The 19,752-nt window shown below is 37.0% G+C and overlaps 1 protein-coding gene across 1 annotated transcript in view; it reads left to right on the plus strand.

Annotated features, from left to right (window-relative positions):
* Nucleotides 1–8,729, plus strand: part of C2CD6 (C2 calcium dependent domain containing 6) — a 190,900-nt gene extending 182,171 nt beyond the window's left edge. Inside the window, exon 17 of the mRNA XM_007936057.1 lies at nucleotides 8,388–8,729. Coding sequence (XP_007934248.1) covers nucleotides 8,388–8,729 — 342 coding nt within the window. The remainder of the gene's footprint in view (nucleotides 1–8,387) is intronic.
* Nucleotides 8,730–19,752: the final 11,023 nt, after the last annotated feature.

Genomic DNA, 19,752 nt, shown 5'->3' on the forward strand with positions numbered 1-19,752 from the left:
GGGTTTGAACCACCAGCCTTCTGGTTAGCAGTCAAGTGCCTTAAGTATAGTCTTCCATTTATGTGGGTCTCTTTTGGTATCTTGCAATAGTGTTTTGTAGTTTTCTTTGTATAGGTTTTCTGTGTTTCTGGTTATATTTATTCCTAAGTATTTATCTTTTGGGTGGTTATTATAAAGAGTATTGGTTTCCCAGTTTCATTTTCAGAGTTCTCTTCATTAGTGTAAAGGAACCCGACTGATTTTTATGTGTTGATCTTGTACTCTGCCACTTTGCTGAAACTATCATAATTAGTTCCAGTAATATTCTTTTCGATTTTCTATGTATAAGATCATATTATCTGCAAATAGAGATAATTTTACTTCTTCTTCACCAATCTGGATGCCATTTTTGTCCCCATTCTTGCCTAATTGGTCTTTGAAGGACTTCCAATAAAATATTGAATAGGAATGGTGATAAATCCTTGCCTGGTACATGTACATAAAGGGAATTCTTCCAGTCTTTCCCAATTAAGAATAAAGTTGGACATTGGTTTTGTATATATGCCCTTAATTGTGTTGAGGAATTTCCCTTCCATTCCTATTTTGTTCAGTTTTTTTTTTTTTTTTTAAATCAGGAGTAGATGTTGGATTTTGTCAAATGCCTTTTTTCTGTCAATTGATATGATCATGTGGTTCTTTTCCTTTTATTTATGTGTTGAATTACGGTGATTGTGTTTCTAATGTTGTACCATCTTTGCATACCTAATATGAATTCCATTTGGTCATGATGTATTATTTTTTTAATATATTTTGTTGTACACTATTGGCTAGGATTTTATTGAGAATTTTTGTCTTTGTTCCCGAGGGATATTAATGTATAATTTTCTTTTTCAGTAGTGTCTGCCTGCCTTTTATATCAGGGTATACTTGCTTCATAAAATGAATTCAGGAGTATACCCTCCATTTCTATATTCTGGAATAGTTTGAGTAGAATTGTTATCAGCTCTTCTCTGAATGTTTGGTGGAATTCACCAGTTTAGCTATCTGGGCAAGTATTTTTTTTGTTGGTAGTTTTTTAATGACCAGTTCAATTTCTTCTTTTGCTATAGGTCTATTCAAATTTTCTACCTCAGTCTTTGTTTGTTTAGGTGGGTAGTTGTGTTTCTAGAAATCCATCCATTTCTTCCAGGTTTTTTAATTTGTTGGAGTACAGTTCTTCATAGTTTCCTGATCTCATCCTTTTTATTTCAGTTGGTTCTGTTGTGATGTTGCCTGTTTCATTTCTTATGTGTGTTATTTGCATCTTATTCTTTTCCTTTGTTAAATTTGTCAGTGATTTGCCAATGTTATTAATCTTTTCAAAGAACCAATTTCTAGCCTTGTTGATTCTTTCTGTTGTTTTTCTGTTTCATTTATTTCTGGTTGAATCTTTATTATTTCTTTTCTTCTGGTGATGATAGGCTTTTTTTTCACTGCTTTTTTTCTAATTGTTGGACATGGCAACAGTATTCTTTTTTGATGTGTACATTTATTGCTATAAATTGCCCTCTTGTGCACTGCTTTTCTGTCTCAAAGATTTGGGTATGTTGTGCTTTTGTTCTTGTTTGAGTCAAGGACTTGTTTTACTTCATTTTTTCTTTCTTCTATTACTCAGCAGTTTTTAAGCAGGGTGTTATTCAGTTTCCATGTGCTTACTTTTTCCTTGATCTTCCTATTGTTGATTTCAAATTTTATAGCATTGTGATCTGAGAAGGTGCTTTTTAGTATTTCAGTGGTTTTAAATTTATTGAGGCTTGCTTTGTGGCCCAACATATGGTTTATTCTGGAGAATGTTCCATTTGCACTGGAAAAGAAGGTATATTGTGTGGTTGTTGGATGAAGTGTTTTGTATATATGTCTATGAGGTCAAGTTGGTTGTCTATATTGTTTGGTTCTGTGTCTTTGTTGAGTTTCTTTCTAGTTGTTCCATCCTTCATCAAAAGTGTTGTATTACACTCTCCTACTATTATTGTGGAGCTGTCTGTTTCTTTTTTCAATCCTGTTAAAATTTGATATATGTATTTTGGGACATTTTTGTTGGGTGCATAAATATTTATTATGATGATGTCCTCTTGTACATTTGACCCTTTAATCATTATATAATGTCCTTCCTTGTCTCCTATGATTCTTTTTCTTAAAGTCTGTTTCATCAGAAATTAGTATTTTCTCTACTGTTTTGATTGCTGTTTGCTTGGTATATTTTTTTCAACCTTTGATTTTTTAGTCTTTGTGTCTAAGGTGTATCTCTGTAGACAGTACACTGATGGGTCATATTTTCTTAACCATTCTGCAGCTCTCTATTGATTAATGCATTATATTCATTTACATTCAATGTAATTATCAACAAGTATGCATTTATTGCTGTCATTCTGTTGTAGTTTTTGTGGTGTTGCTGATTTCTTTGTTCCATTTAATTTTCTGTGCTGAGCTTTTTGTTTATGATTTTGTATGATTTCCTTCATTGATTGCTATTTAGTGTTTGCTAAATATTTATAATATTTACGACTTTCCTTTTTTTTTTTTTATTCTGATGAGGTTTCTTAATTTTATTTGAGGCTATCCTGTGATTTATTATTTTCTTCCCAAGTTTAAAACAGTCCATTCTATCTTGAAATCATCTTGACTTTCTCTCCATTTGGAAGTTTTGTAACTACACCATTTATTCCCTCTTTTTGTTTTGTATTTGCCCTCATTTACAAATTGAAAACTGGGTCCCTGTTTCAGTCTTGTAAGTTTACTTTACCATGTTGTTGTTGTTGTTATGTGCCATCAAGTCAGACCTGACTCATAGTGACCCCTCCTTGGGTTTCCAAGGCAGTATCACTATGGAAGTAGATTGCCCAATCTTACTTTACAATGGATACATCTATATCTGGGCTGGTCTCTGGGTTATGTTGTCATGTGTGTTGATCACAGATTACTATCTTCAGTTGTTGGTTCTGTGGCTGAAGGATTCCCTTTAGCATCTTTTGTAAGGTTGGTCTGGTTTTCACAAATCCCCTTAATATCTGTTTATATGGAAATGTCTTAATTTCACCATGATATTTGAGGGACAGTTTTGTTGGGTATATAATTCTTTATTAGTAATTTTTTTTCCTTCAAGGTTTTAGATATATCATCCAATTGTCTTCCAGCTTGCATGGTTTCTACCAAGAAATCAGAGCTAGTCTTACTGATTGCCCTTCTTAGGTAACTTTTCATTTTTCCTGAACTGCTTTCAGGATGCCTTCTTTGTCATTGGTTTGGGGAACTTTGATTATGATATATCATGGTGATTTAGGGGAGGATTTTGGGGTTTGTTGAACTTCTTGAATGAATATATTTCATGATATTAAGGAAGTTTTCTTTCTACAAATCTTCAACAATTTTCTCTGTGATTTATTTATTTATTTATTTATTTTTTTGTCTCTTCCTGTTCTGGAATTCCAATCACATGTAAATGACTCCTCTTGATGATGTCTCACATAAATCTTAGGCTTTCTTCACATTTTTTATGTTGTTGGTTTTTTTCTGATTGTTCTCTTTGTTGTTGTCATTGTGTGTGCCATCAAATTGGACCCGACTCATAGCAACCCCTCCTTGGATTTCCAAGGCAGTATCACTACAGAAATAAATTGCCCAACTTTCCTTCTGAGGAGTGGCAGGTGAGTTTGAACTGCTAGTCTTCTGGTTAGCAGTCAAGTGCCTTAGGCACTACATTCCCTTAGCAAAGTAGTATTGAGAGATATGTCTTCAATCGCACTAATTCTATCTTCCATTCTATTCTACTCCTTTGCCTTATCAATGTATAATATACTTCTGAAATCTTAGTATTAATCTTCTGGGTTTCTATTTCCTGTTTTTGTGTGCTTTCTAGTTTTTCATTTATTTTGTCAGTTTGTTCATGTATTGTTTTCCTAAATTCTTCTAGCATTTTGGGTGTGTTTTCCTTAATTTTGTCAATGTTCTCCTTGATCTGTCTGTTAATTTGCTGAAGGTACCTAAATATAATTCTTTTTAATTCCTTATCAGGTAGTTCCAATGTCACTTTTTCCTCAGGGAAGTTTTCTGATTCTGTATTCTATTCCCTTGTTTATACTAGTATATCTTCTTCTTTGTGTGAACTGGGATTGTTATTTGTTTCTACAACATTGTGATGTTGTTGTATTTGTATTTAATAGGTGATTGTATGTTAGTGCAATTCATCCAGATTATTTATCACTTTATTTTGTTTTGATATACCTAAGTAAGCAGGGCTGGTGTACTACTCTATTCAGTGGTTTGGCAGCACTTAGGCACTCACCATCTGTCTCCTGGTGGGTATGACAGAGGGTGGAATGTGTGCATGGATCTCTGTTTGCTGTTTTTGTAGTGCAATTGATAGTTGGTTTAGTTGATAATTGGCAGTCATCTATCATTAATGAGTTGATGCAGAAGCAGGTGGTGGCCCTCACCTAATGGGTGGAGTTCCAGGAGATACAGATATGATTGGGTCATGTGAGAATTGTTTCCTTCTCCAACCAGGTGGGACAAAATACAACATCAGTAATAATAATGATAATAATAATAATAACAGCAAGAGAACAAAAAACACAAACAGCATAAAGATACACCCACAAAAAGAAAAAAAATAATGAATGAAAAGGACAAAAAAGAGAAAAAGAAGGAACAGCAGAATTTGAGGAGAAAATAAGAGAGCAACATAAAAGTAAAAGAAAAAAAAGAAGAAAAATGCAAAGGATGGAAAAAATGTAAAGAAGGAGCAAATTAAAAAAATAAAAAAAGACCACTGTTGGCAAAGGAAAGAGAAAATAAAAAGAAAGAAAGGAGGAAGAAAAAAAAGAAACAACTGAGGGACGGGGCACCTGGTCATTGTCTCTTCTGGCTGAATAGGCATCAGAGAGCAAGGCACCTGTATCCAGCAGGAGTTCCTGCCAGCCCAGAAGAGAGCTGGGGCAGGGCTTCTGGATCCAGAAGGAGTTCCTGCTGTCCCAAAATGTGGCTGGGTGGAGGGAGCCCAGTCCCAGTAAAAGTTCCTGCCATCCCAAAAGGCAGCTGAGGTTATATCACCTGGTCCCAAAAAAGGTTCCTGCTTTCTCAAAAGGCAGCTGAGAGCAAGGCACCTGAGAAGCAGCTGGGAGCAGGTCACTGAAAAAGTGCCTGCTGTCCCAAAAGACAGCTAAGTGTAAGGTGCCTGGTTCCAGCAGTGTGCCTGGGCCTGGAACTAGTTCCTGCCTATCCAGAAGACAACTAGGGGCAGTGTGCCTGATCCCAGATGAGTTTATGCTGGCCCAGAAGATGTCTGGGGGAAAGATGCCTCGATTCAGAGAGGTTCCTGCCAGCCAAAAAGGCAGCTGGGAGCAGGATGTTTGGTCCAAAAACTAGTTCCTGCTTACCCAAAAGGCAACTGAGGGCAGGTTGCCTGATCAGGTAAGTTCCTACTGGTCCAGAAGGCAGCTGGGAGCAAGGTCCCTGCTTCCAGAATGAGCTGCCGCCAGCCCCAAAATCACCTGGGTACAGGGTGCCTGGGCTTGCAAAAAGTTCCTACAAGTCAAAAAGACAGCTGGGACCAAGGTGCTTGATTTCAAAAGGAGTTCCTGCCAGCCCAAAAAGCAGCTCCCCAGCTCCCACATGTCTGGCCCCAGAAAGTTTCTGCTGCTCCAAAAGGCAGCTGGGCAAAGAGTCCCCATTCCCAGAAAATGTCCCTGCCATCCCAAAAGGCATCTAGTCCCAGAACCAGTTCCTGCATGGCCAGAAGGCAGCTGGTGGAAAGGTGTCCTGTCTGGGATGGAATTCTTGCCAGTCTAGAAGGTGGATGGTGTTGGGGATGGCCACAATTCCATTCACCAGGAGGGTGTGTGGATGAAGGGAGCAAAGAGAATGTTGCACCATTCTGGTTGCCAGCCACCCATGTGGGCGCCTGTGCAGTCTTCAGCAAGCAGAACTGACTATCAGGTTGCTGCCCTGATCATAAGCCACTTGTAAATATTCAAAATGGCTTCACTGTCAGGCCAGGTGACAGCCTAAGCTCCATTTGTCTCCTTATTTGCTGTTTTCATTCAGTGTCTTCTACTAAACAGTATTTAATCCACTACTTTATTCTTCCCTTCAAAGCTCAGGGTTCCAGAATTGTCACCTGTATCTGTTTCAGTTGGTTTCTTGTTTCATTGTTGTACGGGGTCTGGGTAGCTTCCATGCCTATTCTGCCTTCTTCCATCATTTGATTTCCTGACTGCTGCTTATGTGGGCGTAGATTGTGGATCCAAGGAAAATGAAATCCTGGACCACGTCAATGTTTTCTCCATTTATCGTGATGTTGCTTTATTGGTGCAGTTGTGAGGACTTTTGTTTTCTTTTTGTTGAGGAGTAATCCATACTGAAGGCTATAGTCTTTCATCTTCATCAGTAAGTGCTTCAAGTCCTGTTCACTTTCAGCAAGCAGAATCATAGCTTGGGATTTTTTTTTTTTTCTATAGTAAAGCAAATTATTAGCTTTAAAGTATCAGGGTAAAGGTTATCAGGGTAGCCTATCCTCTAACTTTGGATTTTTCTTTCCTAAAAATAATTTAGTATTGAAGAGTATGTGTGTGTGTATGTGTTTGTATGTACATAGTAGGAAAAGAAAGTAGAAGATAAAAGGCTCATAGTTTTTGGAGAACAATGCTTTCTCAAGTTCCTTTAGACAAACAGAAGCTATAATATCACCTTTTAAAAGGAAACAAGAAATTGTATTTATGTTTTACTGTGTTGTTGTTGTTATGTGCCGTCGATTCGGCCCCGACTCATAGCGACCCCTCCTTGGGTTTCTGAGGCAGTATCACTACGGAAGTAGATTGCCCAACCTTTCTTCTGAGGAGTGGCTAGTGGGTTTGAACTGCCAGGTTAGCAGTCAGGTGCCTTAGGCACTATGCTACCAGAGCTCCCAGGATTATGCTGATAGGTGTATCAAAACCTGCCATTATGTTTGGCCCAGACTTGAGCTCCACTCCTGGGAAGGAAGGTTGGGCAATCTACTTCCGTAGAGATACTGCCTCAGATACCCAAGGAGGGGTCGCTATGAGTGGAATCAACTTGACGGCAGGGAGTTTGGTTTTTGGTTTATATATCTATACATTATATGTATATATATATATACACACTCTCAATAATATGTCAGGCTTTCACTTAAAAACATGGCTTGCCTAATTATCCCCATGTACATAAGAGGAAAGAGGAAGAATGTTTCCTTGCCCTCTCCAAAACCAGGCAAAAATGTAAAGTAGATAGAATTTGTCTTTAGACTCTTCCTACTTCCTTTTTTATAACTCTTCTCTTTCTGGCTACGCTAATGCTTCTCTGTTCTGCCAACCACCTTCCACTCCCCCATTCTATTATTTCACTCCCATCTCCTCTGCAAATCAAAGTAGCATTTTCCCTTTGTGCGGCATTCTCTGCAAGATGCCGAGGCAACTGCTCTAACTGCTGAGTAAACTAGTTTACACTAATTTGAGAATGAGCTCCATACTCTTTTAGGTGTACTTGTAGATTGTTATATTTTTATTATAAAATATAACTATATTAAAGAAAATTTGAAAGAGAAACAAGAGGAAAAAACCCTAATCTTACCATCCTAATTCAATCATTATTTCTTTTATTATCTTGGTATATCCTTTTCTAATATTTTCATGAATGTGCTTTTTACTTGTTTACTCTCAGACTCCACATAAAGATGTTTACTATTTTCAAAGAACACATTACCACCATATTACTATCAGTCTTCATTCATAATCATTAAATATTTACATAATATTTCACCAAGTTAGGTAGACTAATCTAGGTTAACCACTTCTCTGCTGTTAGACATTTGCCTTATAAGTAATACTTTAAAGTACAACTTAATACAACTTTTGCCCCATAGTTTGAGTTGTTTCTTTAGACTAGATTTCCAGAGGCGGGACTGCTAGATCAAAAGAGATTTGTGTACACACACACAAAGATATAGATGATATACTATACTATAAATATAATGTATATTCATATATATAAAGAATATATTTATTATTAACTTAATGAAAATTTGGATGATATAAAAAGTAAAATCTAAGAGTTTGTAATTAATTTTGGTGCAGAAGAACTACAGAGAAGCTGGCCTACTAAATTTATCTAGTTTTGAGCTTCATATCTTCCATCTATTTTGAAACAACAGATCCCTTGAAAAAATAAGTTGGTTTTATTTTTTTAATTTTTTTTTTATGCAGTTTCTAAAGTAGTAGCTAATGGGACTGCCTACAAAACATTTGATGATGTCATTCTTTGTCTTTATTGTTATTAGAAACTTTAGTCCTTGTAAATTTAAGATGTACTTTTAAGAAACCCAATTTATCAATATGATTTTTTATTTTAATATTTAGGATTGTTCGGATAGATTTGAGGATATACCTATGGCTTCATTTAAGAATCTTGAAAAAACAAAATCAAGGGCAAGGCTTTTGGGAAAGAGCCCAGATGACAACCACCACAAATCAAAATACTCTGCAAGACCATATACTGCCCCAGAGGTCATCAAACGACGGAAAAGTCACAATGGAAAATGTAAAAGTCATCGACTGGTTTCAGCAGGCTTAGTTCATGTAAACGATACAATCTCAAATTATGAGATGCATAAAACACACCAAGAAATGCATTTAAAAGAGAATATTGAAAAATGTTCACTCATTTATGATATTATCCAAATATTAAACATTTCAAAATGATAGTGAAGCCACAGTCATGAAGAATATCATTTCTCCCATTAACAAAATGGTTTGAAGATCTGTCCTTTTGTGTGATAGAGGTCAGCAAACAAATTTCATCTTGTTAGAACCATTTTGTTTTGATTAAAAAGAAAAATAATCACTTTTGATGTAAATGTGTTTTTGTTTATGAGACTTTTGGGAACAGACCCAGAAATACATATTCAGTTCATACGCATTAGTAAATATTTGTTTCTTAGCTCTCTTTTTCAGTGCATCAGTGTCTTGGGATTTCTAAACCCTTGCTAAACCCCAAATGATGGTTGTCTGCCTGGTGTTCAGGAGCTCTGGTAGCATAGTGCCTAAGGCACTTGACTGCTAAGCAGAAGGCTGGCGATTCAATCCACCAGCCACTCCTCGGAAGGAAGATGGGGCAATCTACTTCCGTAGTGATACTGCCTCGGAAACCCAAGGAGGGGTCGTTATGAATCGGGTCTGACTCGACGGCACATAATAACAACAGCCTGGTGTTCAGGTTTTCTACTTGTAGTCAAAGGAGCCTTGATGGCACAGTTGTTAAGTGCTTGACTGCCAACCAGAGGCCAGTGTTTCAATCCCCACCAGGCACTCTGCTGGAGAAAGATGTGGCAGTCTGCTTCCATAAAGATCTACAGCCTTAGAAACCCTATGGCACAGTTCTGCCCTGTTCTATAGTGTCACTACAAGTCCAGTTGACTTAACGGCAGTGGGTTTGAGTTATTTGTAGTTATGTTCAGCCTTTTGTTAGGAATGAAATTTGACTCTTCAGTTCTCATTATATTTCTAGATCCCTTAACAGTCTTAAATTCCTTGGGCCAATAAACCTTCCATTAATTTTAACATCATCTCATACTGCAACTTTTTATACTAACAATAAAGGTAACAAAGACAAATTCCTAATTCCTGAGACATTTTCTACATTGGAGTGACTTTGCTAAGTTATTCCAAAAACTGTGAAGGGGCCTCTTAAATAAATCAAATTCAGGAAACTGCATACATTTGTAAAAACTGTGTAAAAATATACTAACTAAATCAACATAGGATTTAAATTAGAGCCTTTTAAGAATTGATTCTATTTTCTCAAGGACCACATTATACTTTGCGCCACTGTTGAGAAGCAAAAACTTTATAGAACTTTTGTCAGTTTCAATTTTTCTACTATAAATTAGAAAAGAGGATGAGGTTGAAATAGAATTGACTGATGGAAAACTTAATTCCTGATTATTCATTCAATTATATAATCAGGGTAGTAATTTTTTTTTTTTTTTTTTTAAATGGGGGCCGAGAATTTCCAGTGATTTTCAAAGTACTTGTATCAGAGTCTAACTGGGAAAACACAAATAACTCTAGATCTTTCAAACTGAAGAAACACAGTGAATTGGTTTCACTGGTGATGAACCAAAACTAAGAAGCCAAAAGGGATGGTGAGGCAACTGAGAGATGAGCAAGAGCAAGAATTGCTATCACTTCTCAGGTGGAAGGAACGTCAGGAAGAAGTGGTGTTACCAGAGTACAGAAGCCATAAGAGATGACACAGTCACTACAGGGGGGACACCACTACAAATATCGTAGCACGGGGCAAGAAGTGCCATGTTCCTCCTTTGTCCTCCTATCCCATCATCTTAAACTATTGCCTCCTATTAGCCAAACCCCTCTGGAAACCAGGAAGTGAGGGCATGTGAGAAATGTAGTTCCAAGTGAAGCAAAGAAATGGAAGAGTGGGAAAATGGATTTGAAAGCAAATAGGCAATTGGCCAAAGTAATTACAAACTATGTTCAACTTTTTGTGGAACTGCCAAACTGTTTTCCACAGTGACTGTACCATTTTACATTCCTACCAGCAATGGGTGAGGACTCGTTAAAAATTTTTTTTAAATAATATTTTATTGAGTTTTTGGTGCAAGTTTACACAGCAAGTTAGGTTCCCATTTGACAGTGTCTACAGAAGTTGTTTGGTGGCATTAGATTTATCACAAGTGTCAACATTCTTTCTGTGTTCAGTTCCCTTTCCGGTACCGTTTCCGGCCCCTTCTCTTCTCTTCTTTGCTTTTGAGTAATTGTTGGTCTTTTGGTCTCATACTGAGGTTTTTAAGTAGGGCACTGATCTTACAAGTAATACCCTTTATTTGTGTTTCACTCTGCAGTTTCACTAAAGCTGATTGCAGGGTATAGGCTCGGTTCTAGGTTCAAAAAGTGTCTCAGGGCAATAGTCTCAGGCAGTCCCCTATTCTCTGCTGTTCCAATTGGTCTGGCTTTTTTTTTTTTTAAATAAGGATCTGAGGTCTCCATATTTTTCTCCCATTCTATCTGGAACTAACTGTTGTGACCCTATTCAGAATGGTCAGTGGTGGTAGATTGCTGCCACCTAGTTCTGGTCTCTGGGTAAACAAGTCTTGTGGACTTGTTTCTTCTCTACAGTTTTGGTTACCTTCTTACTGTTTTGCTCCCAGTGAGTAGAGGCCCATAATTGTGTCTTAGATGACTCACAAGCTTTTAAGACACCAAGCACTACTCACTTCACTAGGATGCAGATCATGATTTTTCCTCATTAAGTTTTTAATGGCAATATTGTGACACACAAAAAAATTAAAATTTTCTTACTATGGATATCTCTCACATTTCCTTCTCAAAAGTCTCATATATATATATACTTTATCCAAGGAATATTTCCTAAATATTATTAAACATCTACAATATGCCAGATACTTTGCTAAACACTAATAATATACTAGTGAATAAAACAATATTCTCAAGGAGTCCACAGTCCATCAGAGACATAAACACAGAAGTAATTATAATAGAGTTGTAAAAGTGCAAGTGCTATGATGGGAAAAGTACTATCAAAACTCTTAGGAGGCCACTTCAGCTAAGGTTACTGTGTTATTTTGTGTCCTTGGAGAAACAGACACCAAGACACGATTAGACATGTGGTAGGGGCAGAATAATGGCCCCCTTCAAATGACCATGTTCTAATCCAGAAACCTGTGACTATGTTACTTGCAAAGGAAATTTATAACTGTGATTAAGGATCTTGAAATAGGAAAAGCTTTTAGAACTAAGAGATAACTTTAGCAGGTCACAGAATACATAGTCAATTTAAAAAAAAAAACAAAAAACTCTTGTATTTCTACATGTTAGCAAAAAACAATTGGAGATTGATAAAAATAATACCATTTATAATAGTATAAAAAATGAAAGGGATAAATTTAACAAGACATACAGTGAAAACTATAAAATATTGCTGAGAGAGATACCAGAGATCTACACAAAGAAAACTATAAAACACTACTACAACAAACTGAAAAAGACCTACATAAATGGAAAAATATACCATGTTCATGGATTGGAAGACTTTAACATTGTGAAAATGTCAATACTATGCAAGTAATCTACAGTATAATGTAATCCCCATCCAGATTACAAAATTGTTCTTTAAAGAGATAGAAAACTAATCACCAACTTTATAAGGAAAGGAAAGAGACCCCAGGTAAGAAAAGCATGAATAAAGAAGAACAAAGTAGGAGGCCTCACACCTGATCTCAAAACCTTCTACACAGCTACGCTAGTCATAACAGGCTGATACTGGTACAATGACACACGTAGATAAATGGAACAGAATTGAAAACCCAGAAGTAAATCCTCCACCTGTGGAGAGCTGATCTTTGACAAAGGGCTGAAACTCATTAAATGGGGGGAAATGTAGTCTCTTTAACAAATGATGCTGGCAAAACTGGATATTCTTTTGCTGAAAAATGAAATAGGATCCAACTCTCACACTATATTAAAAACAAACAACATGAATCAAAGACTTAAATATGTAACCTAAAACTATAAAGATAATCAAGCAAAAAAATAGGACAAACTTAGTGGCCCTAATACAGGACATAAATATACTATTAAACCTAACTGAAAGTGTACAAACAGCAGAAGACAAACTAGATGGCTGGGACCTCCTAAAAATTAAACACTTATGTGCATCAAAAGAAACAAGAGATTCCATAGACTGGGAAAAAAAATTGGCAGTGGCATAGCCAACAAGGGAATAATCTCTAAAATTCATAGAAAACTTCAACATCTAAACAACAGAAAGACAATCCACTTAAAAAATGGACAGAGGACATGAACAGACAGTTCACCAAAAAACACTCAGGTAGCCAACAAACACATGAAGAAACGCTCAAGATAATTAGCTATTAGAGATACAAATCAAAACAACAATGAGATATCATCTCATCCCAGCACTAATAGCAAAATTTACAAAATCAGAAAACAACAAATGCTGGCAAGGGTGTGGAGAGAATGAAACCCTCATACACTGCTGATAGGTTTGTAACACGATACAACCACTGTACCATGAAAATAGTATAGCATGCCTTAAAATGTTGGAAATAGATATACCATATGATCCAGCAATCCCACTATAGGTATGTATGTGTATATATATATATCTTGCAGAAATTAGAGCTGTGACATAAATAGATATATGCACACCAAGGTCCATCATACTACTATTTACAGGAAACAACCTAACTGCCCATCAATGGGTGAATGGATAAACTAGTTCATATACACAATGGAATATGATGTTTAAAGAATAATGATGAATATCAAAACACCTCATAAAATGGATATATCAGGAGGACATTATGCTGAGTGAAATTAGTCAATCACAAAAGCAAAAATATTGTATGTATGGGCCCACTATTATAAAAAGTTATGGTTTTTATACAGAAAGAATCATTCTTTGAAGATTATTACCAAGGTGGCAGGCAAGGAGGGTAAATCACTAACTAGGGGTAGACACACATTAACTTGGTTAAAGAGGAAGGCAGTATAACAATAACGGAGAGGTCAGCACAAAGTAATCAGGGTAAAGGAAGACACTGGAAGGAGCACGAGAGTTAAAAGCAACAGAGGTAAATACTATTACATACACAATCCTGCAATAACAGTAATAATTATCTAAGAGTGGCTACATAGACACGCAGGCCGAACAGGTGTGCAAAGGCGAATGGGACTGCATACATGAAAATAGATTTGACAGAGGATATTTCTACATATGTATTTACATATGTTACAAATATATCCATGAATAAAATAGAGCATATATAGAGCAAAGTTACGAGAACATCTCAGCCATAATCAAATGCCTTGAAAGAATGAATTGCTGGACCTGGGGCTCAGGAGTCTCAGAGGCCTTAAGGTCAATTGGCATAACATGGTTCACAAAGAAAATGTTCTACATCCTGCTTTGGTGAATAGCAACTGGGGTCTTAAAAAGTTTGTGAGTTACTATCTAAGGTGCGACTATTGGTCTCTCCCTGTCCAAAGCAAAAAAGTGTGAAGAAAATCAAAGACACATGGAAACAATTAGTCCAAAGGACTAAAGGACCATGAGAACCTCAGCCTCCATTAGCCTGAAACCAGAATTAGATGATGCCTGGCTACCACTACTGACTGTTCTGAAAGGGATCACATTAGAAAGTCCTGGATAGAGTGAGAGAAAAATGTGAAACAAAACTCAAAATCATAATAAAAAAAAAAAAACTAGGCTCACTGGTCAGATAGAGACTAGTGGAACCCCAAGTCTATGGCCATTGGTCACCCTTTAAGCCTGGAACATCAACCATTCAACATCCAAAGAGCAGCATTTGTCCAAGGACAAATCTCAAAAGATAGGAAGGGAAAGGAAAGGAGGAATGGAAATGGGAAACAGGGAGGAAGTGGGATGAGTGATGCTACATTGTGGGGATAGCATCAATGGCATGAAACAAATGTGTATTTTGAATTGTTGAGTGGAAAACTGATTTGCTTTGTAAACCTTCACCCAAATCACAATAAAAAGTTTAAAAAAAAAAAAAACCATAAGGGCCAGTGAGATGAAAGCTGTCAGGGTACCCAGGGGCAGTAATATTACAAGCAAGTTCCAGGCTAGCCTTCTAAAAATAAAATTCTGCCAACATTACATTCATAGAATTCTATGCATTAAAATTATGTTGCAAAAAAAGCACTGTACCTTTACTGATATATAAAAATGTTCATATCTTTCGATGCCCTGGGTAAGTGAGATGATAGGTAGGTATCTTTAGTGTTCTTTCTGCTTATTCATTGTTTGTATAATGAGAATGCACTGACTTTTTACTAAAAATGATTTTATTTTTTTTTAAAAATGCTGAGATAAATTGAAAATACCTAAATAAACAGTACTTGTGCTCTTGTGACTGATTTATTTCAGAAGACAATATTTTTACAATGTCAGTATTCTCCAAATGGTCTATAGAGTCCACATAATCCTAATAAAAATATCCAGTAAGCCTTCTTATAGAAATTGACAAAATGATGCTAAAGTTTATATGAAAAAATCTAGAATAGCTGTTAAAGGGGCAGGAAGGCAGCATTTTGAACTCCTCTAACTACACAAGAGGAAGACAGAATCACCAGCAGCAGCCCGAGGCCTGTTCCTATGAGGCCAGACACGCCGCCACCCTCCAGCCCTCTTCCCAACCTTGACACCAACCGTCTCTCCCATGGCACCCACCACCTCTTTGCTCGGTTCGATAATTTGCTGCAGTGGCCACATAGAACTCACAGATAATGGGGTTTATTAGGGAAGCAACAGGCTACAATTCAAGTTCAGGAATGCAGTCAAGATACAGTTCTTCAGTCAGGATAGTCTCCTTTCTGCTGTGCCCTTAGACATGCCTCTCTGGCCCTTGGCCTCTTGGCCTGGCCTCTGCTTCTGTGGGCCAGGTAAGCCTGCCGCTGTGTCCCATGCCTCTTGGTTCCACTGCTGTCTCTCAGCTAGGTATCTCTCTCAGCTGGGCATCTCTTTCAGCCAGACGTCTCTCTCAGCTGGCTGTGAGATTTCTTCTGCCTCTAGGAGGACTCATTTTGAGCCTGGCAGAATGGCAAAACCAATCCCAACACCAGAGCTCTGCACACCTGAGAGAGCACAAACTTTCCCATAAGATTACCTCATGCTGCTCCAATAGAAATACCCCAGGTGGATGACTTTAACAATTAGGAGTTTAAATTGCATGATCCCATCCAGTAATCTGGTGGGAGTTACAAAGACTATGGCTAGAAAAGCCATACCATGTAATTTACTACACCACAATAGCCAAAATAATTTTTTTTTTTTTTAATGAACAAAGTTGGATGATTTTCACCATTTGATTTGAAGGCTTACTATAAAGTTACAGTGATTTTAAAAATGTGGTATTAGTATATGAGTATAGTGGTATTAGTATATGAGTATAGTGGTATATGATATCAGTACATTGTTCAGTGGATCAAATGAACAAAATAAGAGTCTGGAATTAGACCCACATATATATCAATTGATTTTTGAAAAATGTGCCAGGGCAATCCAATGGGAAAGGATAATCTTTTCAACTAATGGTGTTGGGACAAGTGGCTATCCATGTGCTAAAGGGGGGGGGGTGTGGGACATTTATCCTTATTTCAAAATTAATATGAAATAGATCACAGAACTGAATATAAGAGCTAAAACTAGACAACTTCTAGTGAAAATCAGAAGGAAATCTTAGTGACCTTGATTTAGGCAAAGGATTCTTAAATATGACACAAAAAATCATAAACTAAAATAGAAAAAAAAATGGATCCACTGGACTATATCAAAATTAAAACCCTTTTGCTCTTTAAAAGATACTGATAAGAAAATGAAAAAAGACAAGCCACTAAGAAAATTCTTGCAAAACACATATTTGTTAAAAAAAAAAAAAAAAAAACTAACTAAAACTTATATTACAAAATACACCTACTTTTATCATTTCTGATTCATAACAGCTCTATCAAAAAACAAAAACAAAACACTCCATTGAGTTCATTCTGATGCATAGCAACCCTAAAGGACAGAGCAGAATTGGTCCATAGGGTTTCCAAAGCTGTAAATCTATATGGAAGCGGACTGTCTCATCTTTCTTCTACAGAACAGCTGGTGGGTTCAAACTGCCAGCGTTTTGGTTAGCAGCCAAATGCTGAAACACTACATGACCAGAGCTCTTCAGCAACCCTATGCTGTTGTTCAGTGCTGTCGAGTTGGCTCCAACTCATAGCAACTCTGTGAGTTGGCTCCAACTCATAGCAACTCTGTGTATAACAGAATGAAACATGCCCAGTCCTGTGAAAACCTCACAATGCTTGCTAAACCTCAGCCCATTGTTGCAGCCACTGTGTCAATCCATCTTGTTGAGGGTCTTCCCTTTTTTCACTGACCTACTTTACCAAGCACGATATCCTTCTCCAGGGAATGGTCCCTTTTGACAACATGACCAAAGTAGGTTCTTGCTTTCAAGGAGCATTCCAGCTGCACTTCTTCCAGGACAGACTTGTTAGTTCTTCTGGCAGTGTATGGTACTTTCCTTATTCTTTGCCAACACCACAACTCAAAAGTACCAACTCCTCTTCCTCTTCCTTATTCATTGTCCAGCTTTCATAAGCATATGAGGTGACAGAAAACACCATAGCTTGGGTTAGGCATACCTTAGTCTCCAAAGAGACATCTTTGCTTTTCAGCACTTTAAAGAGGTCTTTTGCAGCAGATTTGCCCAGTGCAATACCTTGTCTCATGTCCTGACTGCTGCTTCCATTGATGTTAATTGTGGAACCAAGCAATATGAAATCTTTCACAACTTCAATCTTTTCTCCATTTATTGTGATGCTGCTTACTGGCCCAGTTGTGAGGATTTTCATTTTTTTTATGTTGAGGTGTAATCCATACTGCTGGCTGTAGTCTTTACTCTTCATCAGTAAGTGCTTCAAGTCATCTTCACTTTCAGCAAGCAAGGTTGTGTCGTCTGCATATCTCTGCTTGTTAATGAGTCTTCCTCCAATCTTGATGCCATGCTCTTCTTCACATAGTCCAACTTCTCAGAGTATTTGCTCAGCATATAGATTGAAAGGATTTGCTCAGCATATGTATTGAAAGAATACAACCCTGACTCACCTCCTTCCTGATTTTAAACCATTCAGTGTCCCCTTGTTCTGTTCAAACGACAGCTTCCTGGTCTATGTACAGGTTCCTCATGAGTACAATTAGGTGTTCTGGAATTCCCATTCTTCTCAATGTTACCCATAATTTGTTATGAGCCACACAATCGAATGCTTTTGCATAGTCAATAAAACACAAATAAACATCTTTCTGGTATTCTTTGCTTTGACTCAAGATCCATCTGACATCAGCAATGATATCCCTCATTCCACATCCTCTTCTGAATCCAGCTTGTATTTCTGGAACTCCTCTGTCAATACACTACTGCAACAATTTTTGAATTATCTTCAACAAGATTTTATTTGCATATGATATGATATTGTTCAATAATTTCCACATTCTGTGGGATCACCTTTCTTTGGAATGGGTACAAATATGGATTTCTTCCAGTCAGTTGGTTTTCTTTCAAATTACTTGGTATAGACAAGTAAGTGCCTCCAGCGTGACATCCGTTTGTTGAAACATCTCAGTGAGTATTCTGTCAATTCCTGGAGTCTTGTTTTTCCCCAATTCCTTCAGTGCAGCTTTGACTTCTTCCTTCAGAACCATTGGTTCTTGATCATATGCAACCTCCTGAATTGGATGAACATTGACCAATTCTTTTTTGGTACAGTGACTCTGTGTATTCCTTCCATCCTTTTTTGATGTTTCCTGCATCAGTCATTATTTTGCCCATAAATCTTTCAATATTTCAACTCAAGAAATGCTGTGCATGTTCTTCCCTTTTGGTTGCCTAACTCATCTTTGCACATTTCACTATAATAATTGACTTTGTGTTCTCAAGCTGCTGTTTGAAATTTTCTGTTCAGCTCTTTTATCTTATCATTTCTTCTATTTGCTTTAGCTACTTTCCATTCAAGAGCAAGTTTCAGAGTGTCTTCTGACATTTATTTTGGTCTTTTCTTCCTTTTCTGTCTTTTTAATGACCTTTTGCTTTCTTCATGTGTGATGTTCTTGATGTCATCCCACAATTCATCTAGTTTTCAGTTACTGGTGTTTAATGAGTCAAATCTATACTTGATGGTCTCTAAACTCAGGTGGAATATAATCCAGGTCATATTTTGGGTCTTGTGGAGTTGTTTTAATTTTCTTCAGCATAAGCTTGAACTTGCATATGAGTGATTGATTGATGGTCTCTTCCACACTCAGCTCCTGGCCGTGTTTTGGCTGAAGGTATTGAGCTTCTCCATTGCCTCTTTTCACAGATGTAGTCGATCTGATTCCCATGTGTCTCATCTGGTGAAGTTCACATGTATAGCTGCCATTCATGTTCTTGAAAAATGAATTTGCAATGAGTAAGTCATTGCCCTTGCAAAATTCTCTCATGTGATTTCCAGCATCATTTCTGTCACCAAGGCCATATTTTCCAACTACTGGTGATTCTTCTTTGCTTCCAACTTTTGCATTCCAATCACCAGTAATAACACATCTTGATTGAATGTTTAGTCAATTTCAGACTGCAGAAGTTGGTAAAAATCTTCAATTTCCTCATCTTTGGTTTTGATGGTTGGTGCATAAATTTGAATAATCATAGTATTAACTTGTCTCCTTGTAGGCATATGGATATTATCCTATCACTGATAGCATTGTACTTCAGAATATATCTTGAAACATTCTTTGTGATGACGAATGCCATGCTGTTCTTCTTCAATTTGTCATTCCTGGCATAGTAGATCTTATGTTTGTCTGATTCAAAATGGCCCAAACCAGTCCATTTCAGCTCATCAGTGTCTAGGACATTGATCTTTATGCATTCCATTTAATTTTTGACAACTTTTAATTTTCCTATTTCATACTTCTTACATTCTGCATTCCAATTATTAATGGATGTTTGCAGCTGTTTCTTCCCATACTGAGTTATGCCACATCAGCAAATGGAGGTCCCAAAAGCTTTACTCCATCCACATCATTAAGGTTGACTCCACCTTGAGTCATATTTTGCATGCCTTCTGGCCTAAAGGGCTCATCTTCTGGCACTATATCAGACAATTT

The sequence above is a fragment of the Orycteropus afer genome, unplaced genomic scaffold (genome assembly GCF_000298275.1).
Source record: "Orycteropus afer afer isolate SDZICR_OR568_19922 unplaced genomic scaffold, OryAfe1.0 scaffold00002, whole genome shotgun sequence".
Taxonomy (NCBI): Eukaryota; Metazoa; Chordata; class Mammalia; order Tubulidentata; family Orycteropodidae; genus Orycteropus; species Orycteropus afer.